The 10942-nt window shown below is 45.0% G+C and overlaps 1 protein-coding gene across 1 annotated transcript; it reads left to right on the top strand.

Annotated features, from left to right (window-relative positions):
• Window positions 1-8221: 8221 nt before the first annotated feature.
• LOC112061834 (melanoma-associated antigen B10-like) lies at window positions 8222-9251 on the top strand. Its single transcript, XM_024115246.2, is given in 2 exon segments — window positions 8222-8502; window positions 8504-9251. Coding segments are annotated over 2 exon segments (1029 nt in total).
• The last annotated feature ends 1691 nt before the right edge of the window (window positions 9252-10942 follow it).

Below are 10942 nucleotides of genomic sequence, written 5' to 3'. Positions count from 1 at the left end.
AAAAAATAAATGCTGGAGAGGGTGTGGAGAAAAGGGAACAGTCTTGCACTGTTGGTGGGAATGTAAATTGATACAGCCACTATGGACAACAGTATGGAGCTTCCTTAAAAAACTACAAATAGAACTACCATACGACCCAGCAATCCCACTACTGGGCATATACCCTGAGAAAACCGTAATTCAAAAAGAGTCATGTACCAAAATATTCATTGCAGCTCTATTTACAATAGCCAGGACATGGAAGCAACCTAAGTCTGGCCTAAAGAAGTAGTGGGCAGATAAAAAGAAACGAAATTGAGTTATTTGTAGTGAGGTGGATGGACCTGGAGTCTGTCATACAGTGTGAAGTAAGTCAGAAAGTGAAAAACTAATTCCGTGTGCTAACGCATATATATGGAATCTAAGAAAAAATATGTCATGAAGAGCCTAGGGGTAGGACGGGAATAAAACACAGACCTACTAGAGCATGGCCTTGAGGATATGGGGAGGGGGAAGGGTAAGCTGTGACGAAGTGAGAGAGTGGCATGGACATATATACACTACCAAATGTAAAATAGATAGCTAGTGGGAAGCAGCCGCATAGCACAGGGAACATTTGTATATGTATAACTGAATCACTTTGTTGTAAAGCAGAAACTAACACACCATTGTAAAGCAATTATACTCTATAAAGATGTTAAAAAAAAACTTACGTAGTAAGTAATTTAGTTTTACTTGCTAAGCATCATGTTAGCTGATATGTTGTGCCATATCATAGGGTGCTCCATATTCTCTGATATCTCTTGGATTAAAAAAAATCATAGAGCAGATTTTGGTAGGGTCTGGGGTCAAAATAATAATAGTCATAACTGCGAATCATGAAAAGACTCAATACTTGCCAGACACTGTGCCTGGTGCTTTCATACATTACATACATCCCAGGAGTCCTACACAGCAGGGCTTATCAAACTCACTTCACAGAAAAGCCTCACAGAGCTTCGCAATTTTCCTGACTTCACATGGCTCATGAGTGTCAGAACTGGGACTAGACCTCTGGTCTGAATTCATTTAGGGCTCTCACTGTTCCACTCCTTGAATAAAGCAGTTGCTCTGTCTCTTAATTCAGTTCTACTCTCAACACTCCACAATGTCTTTTAGGCAATGAAATGAAGGACCCTGTTGCCAATGTACTAACTCCAGGTATAATAAGTAAAAATTAAAATGAGAATTAAAAACAATTCAGGATAGGCTGTGAGCTTAATTTACCTAGGCTCCTCCTGCCCCTACCCCCAGAATTCCTTGAGATCTGACTCTGCCCTAATCCAGCACTTCCAGAAATATATCACTCTTGGCCTGGGTCTTCCTCCTGTCACAATCTAGATCCTGACCTGCTGTCTAGTTTCCTTTCATAAGGCTGCTGTCTGCTCCCAGCTGAAAAAAAAAGCCCCGAATCACCTGCCTCTCCCCTGATTTAGAGCCTCCCAATCCCCACAGATGTCCCCTGTCTGTCCCATCCCTGACTATGGAATCCCTCTGATAACAATAGCCCCGTCCATGTGGTTGTTTACTTCAGCAGTGAAGTTTAGACGTCTGCTCATCTGCTCTGGGCCCTTCCCCTACACTCAAAGCTTTTTCCAAATTGGCCTGTGAGTAGATTCTGGTTTGGCACAGGATCTACGGGTTATTGGAAGATAACCCTGAAGTTAGGGAAGAGATTTTAGAAAGCGGATGAGGTTAGTAAGAAAGGAGAATTTAACCTGGGATTTATTTGAGACTGACCACTGAATCCATACACTGAAGAGTGAGCTTAACTAAGTGGCCAAGAACCAAAGCTTCTTTTCTAAGTGGTAGATGAGGAAGGACCAAGGAAAACGCTGTGTCACAACCATCTGCAGAGGCTGGATTCCTAAGAACTCAGGTTTTTAGGAGGATTTAGTACTTTTCTATTGCTGACAAATTGCCATAAATTACGGGACTTACAACAACACACATTTATCCTCTCACATTTCTGTAGATGGGATATATGGGTTGGCTGTGCTGTTTTCTTTGTTCAGGGCTACACAAAGCCCAAATCAAGCTGTCGGAGACTGGGTTCTCACTGGTAGGTGCTGAGAAGAATTGCATTCCACTCTTACTCAGGTTGCTATCAGAATCCAGTTCTATGAAGAAATCAGTTCTTTGTGGTTATAAGACTGAGGCCGTTTCCTTGCAGACTGTCAGCTGGAGATGCCATAGTTCCTCTAGGCCTTCCTTCAGTCCTTGAAAATGGGCCCCTGCTTCTGAAACAGCACACTGAATCTGTCTCTTGTGGAAACTCTCCTACATTCCCCTCTGCTGCATCTCTCTTCTGCATCCAGCCAGAAAAAAGTTCTCTGCTTGTAAGGGCTCATGTCGTTTGATTGGGCCCACCCAGATAATTCAGTATAACCTCCCTATTTTAAGGTCCATTCCATAATTTTAATTACATACACTAGGTGCCCTTGGCAATGTAACATGACATATTCACAAATTTCAGAGATAAAGCTATGGACATTATGTGGAATCACTATTGAGTCTACCACTGAGGTAGAAAATGTCTCCTTGGTGGAGATGCCAGCTTTAATAAGAAAAAGAAATTGACCATCATTTTCCTGACGCTTGTCTGTATCTGCCCCAGAGGAAAACCCTGCTTTTCCAGTGTGCCTAGAGACATCTGTACAAGTGTTCAGGCATGTTCAACAGGCGGTGAATAGCAGAGACTCACAAGTATGATCTCTTCATGCAGCAGAAGGAAGAAGAAAACTCTCAGTGTATTGAGATTATAGAGGTTACTGAAAAGGTGAGTGCAGAACGGTGCTAAGAATGAAGAAGGGTGCGTCCTCCCTACTGAGATTTATGAGATCCTTTTGAAAGCTGAGGTGACCCTGTATTTGAAAAACGCAGGTCACATACTGGCACTAGAAAAAGTTGATGAATTGCAAGGAAATTTGATCTTCTCAGAAAATCCTCCAGGAATGACGAGGGCTAATGTCATAACAAATTTTAATAGTTCCTCTTTTTTGAGCAACTACTGTGTGACAGTTAATGGGAACGTCTGCAAGTGCTCATTCACTTCGTGTCCTACTCTCCATCCTTGTAGTTCATATGGAGACTACACGCGCAACCACTTGTAGTTAAGAAGGGTCATGTGATTATCCATGACACTGAAATATGAGCCGAAGCATGCTTGTCACCTCCAGACCCAGGTATTTGAGAACCAGTATGTCAACTCCATGCTTCTTGTTTCATTCAGCAGCAAACGCGGAGAGCCTGTGTTGAGATGTTGAAGCTCATGATGGAGGCAGCCTAGATCCCGGAGTCACCTTCAGTGTAGACACCACCACCCCCTGCCAGCACCCATCAGATTTTATGTGCATAAGAAATAACATTCTGTTACGTTAAGCCATTCAGAAATCAGACTTCTCCTATCACATCTCATAAAAACTTTTATCTGAATAATACATACCTACTCTTTCTGTTGTTATTTTTATTTAAATATCTTAACTAAAAAGGAAATAGGACATACATTCTTGTTTCCAAGACATTCTAACAATAGGAAGAAATCACAATTCCTCTTCCTTACCATGTTCCTCCAAAATTCATCCTTGCACAGAGGTAACTGCGTTAAAAATTCTTCTCTGTAGTATTTTAGCATTTATTCCAGGCATAGTCTTACATACCTGTGCTAGAAATATACACTGTGAGTTTTAAAAATACATGTATAATACTATTGTTTTGACTTTTGCCCTTGCCACTGAATAAAATGAATGCAGGATCTTTCCATGAGAGCATATATAGATCGTGTCGCTCTTTTAACTACTCCCTAGAATTCTAAAGTGTGTATGTGTTATAATTAATTTAACCATTCTCTTCCTGACAGACACACAAGTTGTTTCTCATTTGCTGCTATGATTAATAGAACTGACATCAACATCATCGAACATCAATTCTCGGGCAAATGTGCATGTTTTATCATAGGAAAGATGTACAAAAGTGCAATTAGATTAAAGTGGAAGGAGTGTGATGATAGTAAATTTTTATGAATATTGCTGATATTCTGTTCCAAGAATGCTATACCAAATTATCTTCTCACATATTTATGTATGTGAATAAATTAAGCTCTCATTGGTATTTTATTTTATCAAACTTTTAAATTTTGGTCAAACTTTGGATTGAAAATATATCATCTCACTGTTATTTTAATTTGTATTTCCCAATTTTCTAAATAGATTGAGCAGAAAATTAATTTAGTCCTTCACCCATATAAAGCAAAGTTTCTTCAGTGATATCTTAAGTGCCACGACTGCCCTAGGTGCACGCTTTACGAATTCTGGTATGTCAAGTAAATGTTCCCTTTACTTTGAGAAGCAAGGATTTGTCAGAATGATCAGGTGCCAGGAAATGAGCCTGGACAGGAAAACATCACTAAGTGAGGGACATCAGGAGGATGTTGGGAGGGGTGATGGTGGGACGGGGGGGAGTAATTTCCAGAATCCATGAGAGAGATCAAATATTGAAACAAGTCCAGAGAGCCTAGGGCAGCTGGAAGTCGGGGACCTGTATACAGACTTCAGCCAAAGGTGGAAAAGGTACAAGAAGGAGAGAAGGTGGAGAATCTGGTGGAGGGTACTGGACAGCTTACATGGAAAGGCTAGGGAATCTCTGGATCATCATTACTACCCTGAAGTTGTAGAGTGGTCTGAGTGGGAAGGTCTACTGGATCAAAGTACCAGAGGCACGCCTGATACCCCACCCTCCCTTAGAATGCCCCTACCCAATGTCAGGCAGAGTATAGCTAGCTCACCTGTGTCATCCACCAAGTGATGTTATTGACAGATTCTGGGCGGGTACATCTCTTCACTACTCTGGTGGTTCCATGCATCCTTGCCAGTGTACCAGGGCTGAGAGCTGTCTTGATGCCTGAGGGAGACGACTATTTCTCCCCATGTATGTGGTCCTCCTACTGCTGAGGCTGAGGCTATGCAAGTGGATGGAATTGGTTGGTGATCCAGGTCAGTTTTTAACTGGGCAAGTATTACCAATGAGTAGAAGGGGGTGTGCAGCTGCAAGGAGGGGGAAACTGGAGGAGGAATTCCCTAAGACTAATTATCTCAGTGACTCTGGGAATAAAGGGCTGAGTAGAGACATGCCTTGAAAAACAACTCAGGTGTTATCCCCAGCTGGGACTGCCTCCATGGTTCCTGATTTCTTTGCACACCAGAGGGCAGAAGTACTTTGGCTCTGTTTGGTGGTCTGTGTTGCCACCAGATACTGACTGGACTAGGGGGCTGGCCCACAATGCAAACATTTACAGGGCAGATGGAGAACCATGTAGTTTGCGTAGTTCCTTGTTATGGACTGGGGATGACAGATATATGTGGAATCCAAAGCTATATCTCTCTTATGGTAATAACTCTTATGTTTAATTTGATTGAATTAAAATTTTAAAAAGAAAATTCTGTGCCAGCCATTCCTGAAATCATCACAGTGATCTGTAGTAAATACAGTAAAATCAAACTCTGAAGTGAGGACAGTGGACCAGCCTGTCAGTTTCAGGCTGGCCGATGGAGGAATCCCAGGCCCTAACAAAATTAAAGGTGAGGACTCTGAATGAGATCAGAGGGACCAGCCATTCCAGAACAAAAGATGCCACCATACAGAGGCCCATCCCTGTTGTCAGCCTTGGGAAGCTCCAGAAAGGGTGGCTGGAAATGGCTTCCCTTGAATTCTGTCTCTGGTGTCTAAGGGATGTGAACACTTTGATCTGAGGTGGGCAGCATCAGGTCAGCAGAGGGAAGAGTTCCTGTCTCTGCTTGGAGTTTAGGTAAGGTCCCTGATTTAGTCTGAGGGGACCCCGCACCCCAGAAGAGTGGACCCCAGGGCCTCACCCCTGCTTTCAGTCCTGGCAAGTTCTGTGCAGGGTTTTCCTAAAGTAGTGCCTTCTGCATCTCCCCTCTGGGGACTCAGAAAGTTGGGGGCATTGGACCTGAGTGTCAGCTCAATGGAGAGTGGGTCTCGGGCACTAACAGAAGTAAAGATGAGAATTCTGTTTGATTTCTGAAGGAACCCCAGAACATGTGGGCAGCAGAGTGGCCTGCTCCTGGTGTCAGCTCTGGGAAACCCCGTTATGGCTGTGAGGCTTAAAAAGTCCCTTCACCTCACCCTTTGAAACCTGGAGAGCGATGTATGGAGGGCCTTGGTTTCAGTCTAGTTAACCAGAGGGAGGATACACAGGATCAGCCCGAAGTTAAAAAAAACAACAACAACTCTATGTGAATTCCAAGGGAATCCCCACCCGTAGAACAAAGTCGAACCCATAGAACCCCGCCCCCTCGCCCCATGTCAGTCCTGGGAGACCCCAGGCAAAGCTGGCCAGAAGTGGTGCACTCTGATATCTGCCTTGGGGTCTCAGGGAAGTGAAGGCATAGGTCTGAGGGGAGCGGTGTCTTGTATGCTAAGGGAGGCACTCTGGGCTCTGCCTGGAATTACAGGAAAGATCCTGACTTAGATGTGAGGGTACCACCCGTCGCAGACTAGAGAGTCTCCCAGAGAGCCCTGCTCCTGCTATCAGCCCTTAAAGAAATGAAGCAGGAATGTAGCAACCTCTGAGAACCTTCTAAATTCCCTCTGCGGGGCCTGCGGCAGGTGAGGGCGGTGCGACCAGGGTGTCAGCTTCAAACTAGCAGAGGGACGGGTCCCAGGCCCTAAAGGAGTAAAGGCAAGGACCCTGGGCAAAGTCTGAGGGAACCACCCACCCCGGCACATAGGTGGCCTCGCAGAGCCCAGCCCCTTTTGCCGGCTGTGGCGAGGGGCCTAGGTAGGGGTAAGGATGTGACGCAGGCCAACTTCTGCCTGTGGTGTCTGAGGAGGCAGCATCAGGTCAGTCCAGGGAGAAGCTCCAAGCTCTGGGTGGAATTACGGTAAAGACCCAGAGTTAGGATTGAGGGAACTGGCCAGTCCAGATTAAAGGGGTCCCCAGAGAGTTCCACCCTGCTCTCAGCCCTGAGAGAACCTGGATGGCAATCATCTGACGGAACGACCTCTTAAGTATCTTCGAAATTTCCCCTGAGGGGATGAGGGCAGAGCAGGGTGTCAGCTTCAGACCAACAGCGAGACGGGTCCCAGGCCCTAATGGGGGTAAAGGCGACGTCTGTCTCTGGTGTTCTGGGGGGAATGAACACTCGAGAATGGGAGGATGGCATGGCGGCAGGGGGAGGTGCTCCCAGGCCCTGCGGCCTGTTACAGCGAGGGCGCCGAGTGAGGTCTTGGGGAACTCCCACCCCCGACAAAGGGTGCCTCGCAAAGCCCCACCACCGCTGTCAGCCCTAAGCAGCCTCCTGTAAGGGGGTGAGGCCGAGGCATCCCCTCGTGTGCTCCTCGGGCACTCTCAGCAAGACGAAGTCTGGTCTGAGACGGCAGCCTCATGGTCATTAAAGGGAGGGAATCCAAGCTTTTCCAACCGTCAGTGTGAGGATCCCGAGTGAGGACCGGCGGGACAACCTACCTCAGAACAGTGGGGGTCACAGAGAATCCTATCCATGCCATTAGCCCCGAGGGTACCTGGGGCAGATAGGTTAGACTGAGGCCTCCCTAACCTCCTCCTCAGGATTTTCAGGATTTGAGGGCCTTGCTCTGAGAGTATAGGTCTCATGTCAGCAGAGGGAGGAGTCCCAGGCCCTACCAGAAGCGAAAGTGATGGCACTGAGTGAGGACTGAGACCGCTAATCATCCAAGGATAGAGAGGGTCCCACAGAGCTCTGTGTTCTCTTCCCTGTGCATCCCCAGGCAAGTGTACAATGAAGTTCTGCTCATTTCCACCTCTGGGGTCTCAGAGTGATAAGGACTTTGAAATGAGGGGTCAGCATCAGACCAGTAGAGCACAGGAACCCCAGGGCTTGCCAAAAGTGAAGTGATGACACTCTGTTCGTTAACTCGGAACAGAGCCACTGCTCTAAGCCCCAGTGAGCCCCAGGCAGATTTGGTAGGTAGGAGCTAAGGTACACCCTAGTTATTTCCACAGGGTCCTCAGGGCAGAGGCAAATTAGAGAATAGGAACTTTGTGGGCTCCTAGAACAGTGCCCTCAAGGAAACCTGCAGAGGCGGCCTTCAGTAGAGGCCAAGGCTGTCTCTATCTCTCTGTTGAAGTGGCCCAGCAATCTCATCCTCTTTCCTTTAGGTCACTGAGTCACCTGCCACTTGCCTGCTGCTTTTGTTGAAAGTCATCATGCCTCGGGGTCAGAAGAGTAAGCTCTGTGCCCGTGTGAAATGCTGCCAGGCCCGAGACGAGCCCGAGGATCTGGTAGGTGCTCAGGCCACTGTGAGAGTGGCAGAAGAGTTCCCCTCTTCCTCCCCTCCTCATTGCAAAGCTATTCCCAAAACTCACCTATTGCTTGGTCACGTTGCAATCCACAGGGTCAGAGAGCCAGAGCTGTTTCATACACTGAGCCCATCTACAGAGGTGGTTATACTGGTGTACTACCCGCTGTACAAGCATCAAATGAGAGCCTATTACCAAGGCAGATATGCTGAGAAATATAATCCAGACGTATAGGAATCACTTCCTTGAGATCCTCAAGAGAGCTTCTGAGCACCTGGAGATGATCTTTGGCCTTGACCTGAAGGAAGTGGATCCCTACTGGCACATCTATGTCCTTGTCAACAAGCCGGAACCAAGCTATGATGCAAACCTGAGCGATGATAGAGAGGTTCCCAAGACAGGCCTGTTGATGGCTGTTCTGGGTGTGATCTTGACTAAGGGCAATTGTGCCACTGAGGAGCAAGTCTGGCAAATATTGAATGTGATGGGGTTATATGAGGGGAGGAAGCACTTCATTTTTGGGGAGCCCAGGAAACTTATCACCAAAGATTTAGTGTGGGAAAGGTACCTGGAGTACTGTCAGGTACCCAACAGCGATCCTCCGTGCTATGAGTTCCTGTGGGGCCCAAGAGCCCACGCTGAAACCGGCAAGATGAAAGTGCTGGAGTTTGTGGCCAAGATCTATGATACGGTCCCCACTGCCTTCCCATCCTGGTATGAAGAGGCTTTGAGAGATGAGGTAGAGAGAGCCCGAGCCAGGACTGCAGCCCGGGCTGGCACTGCTGCCCTGGCCAGCGTGCGCTCCAGGGCCATAGCCAGCAGCTCCTCCCACCCCAATAGAGTCGGAGGCAGATTCTTCACTTTGTTGTTAAAAAGAGAAGTCCACATTCTAAGTAGTAAAAGGTTGGGGTGGGGCTGCAGACAACATAGTGTATAACATATATTTGTGTTTCTGTTCTATGTAGTAACTTGGATAATTATTAAAAATATTGTTCCTTTTAACAGAAGGTTTAAGTAGCTTCATAATCCAAATTTATGAGTGATGTTGCTCAAACACTGATTGCTGTGAATGAGATTTAAGAGTAAGAGTTTTATTATTTCATAAAACTAATTGGAAAAGTTCTACCTTATTTAGTAATTTGGAATAAGATAACATGGCAATAGACGAGGCATTTCCTTGGAAATGTGAAAAACTCAACAATGTAATAGTTGGGGTCAAGAAATGGAGAAATAAATAAAAGATGATAAATTCTTGGCTTCATTTATCACTTTTGGTCTGTTATTTCATAACATAATATATATATAAATAAAATAATATTTTAATAAATATTATTGTAATAATAATATTTATTATTATTAATATTGGAGACATAATATTGTAATAAATTAGACCTCTTTTTCAGTGGCCCACTATTGTCTCCCTTAACAATAATTAAGCATCTAATCTTTGCAAAGCTCCCTGTTAGTATGGGGAATACTAAGATGAACAACAACCATTCCTGCCCATAGAACTGGACAGCTGTATGTAAAAGAATGAAATTAGAACACCCTAACACCATACACAAAAATAAACTCAAAATGGGTTAAAGACCTAAATGCGAGGCCAGACACTATCAATCTCTTAGAGGAAAACATAGGCAGAACACTCTATGACATAAATCAGAGCAAGATCCTTTTTGGCCCACCTCCTAGAGAAATGGAAATAAAAACAAAAGTAAACAAATGGGACCTAATGAAACTTAAAAGCTTTTGCACAGCAAAGGAAACCATAAACAAGACCAAAAGACAACCCTCAGAATGGGAGAAAATATTTGCAAATGAAGCAACTGACAAAGGAGTAATCTCCAAAATTTACAAGCAATTAAACTTTGAATCTTTCTCACCCTTGGCATTTCTCAAACTTCCCTGTCTGCCACATCTCTCTTCTGCAGCAAGCCAGAGAAGGTTCTCTGCTTGTAAGGGGTCATGTCATTAGACTACCTGGGGTCCAGCCAGGTATTCCAGTATAATATCTTTATCTTAAAGTCACTTGCATAACCTTACCACATCTGCAAAGTGCCTTTGGCCATGTAACATAACATATTCACAGGTTTCAGGGATAAGGTATGGGCATCTTCATGGAGCAATTATTCAGTCTACCAACAATGTAGAACATGTCTCCCTGGTGGACATGCCACCTTTGATAAGAAAAAAAAATTGACCATCATTTTCCTGACTCTTGCCTGTATCTGCCCAAGAGGAAAACCCTGGTTTTCTAGTGTGCCTAAAGAAACCTGTACAAGTGTTCAGGCACGTTCATCAGGTGATGGGAAGCAGAGGCTCACAAGCTGTGATTTTTGACCACGCAGAAAAAGGAGGAAGAAAAGTTTCAGTGTATTGAGACTACTGTAAAGGTAAGTGCAGAAAGGTACTATTTAGTGACAAAAGGTGACCAACACTTCCCTGCTGAGATTTACAGTGTCCTTTAGAAAATTGGTGTGAGCCTGTATCTGAAAACACCTGTCACATAGCAGACACTAGAAAAAGTTGGAGTGTTGCAAGGCAATTTTTGCCTTCTCAGAAACTTCTCCAAGAATGAAGAGGGCTTTTTTATACAAATTGTAAGTGTTGTACTTTACTGGTGATCTC

The sequence above is a fragment of the Physeter macrocephalus genome, chromosome 21, assembly GCF_002837175.3.
Source record: "Physeter macrocephalus isolate SW-GA chromosome 21, ASM283717v5, whole genome shotgun sequence".
Taxonomy (NCBI): Eukaryota; Metazoa; Chordata; class Mammalia; order Artiodactyla; family Physeteridae; genus Physeter; species Physeter macrocephalus.
This window is presented reverse-complemented; position numbering and strand designations above follow the sequence as displayed.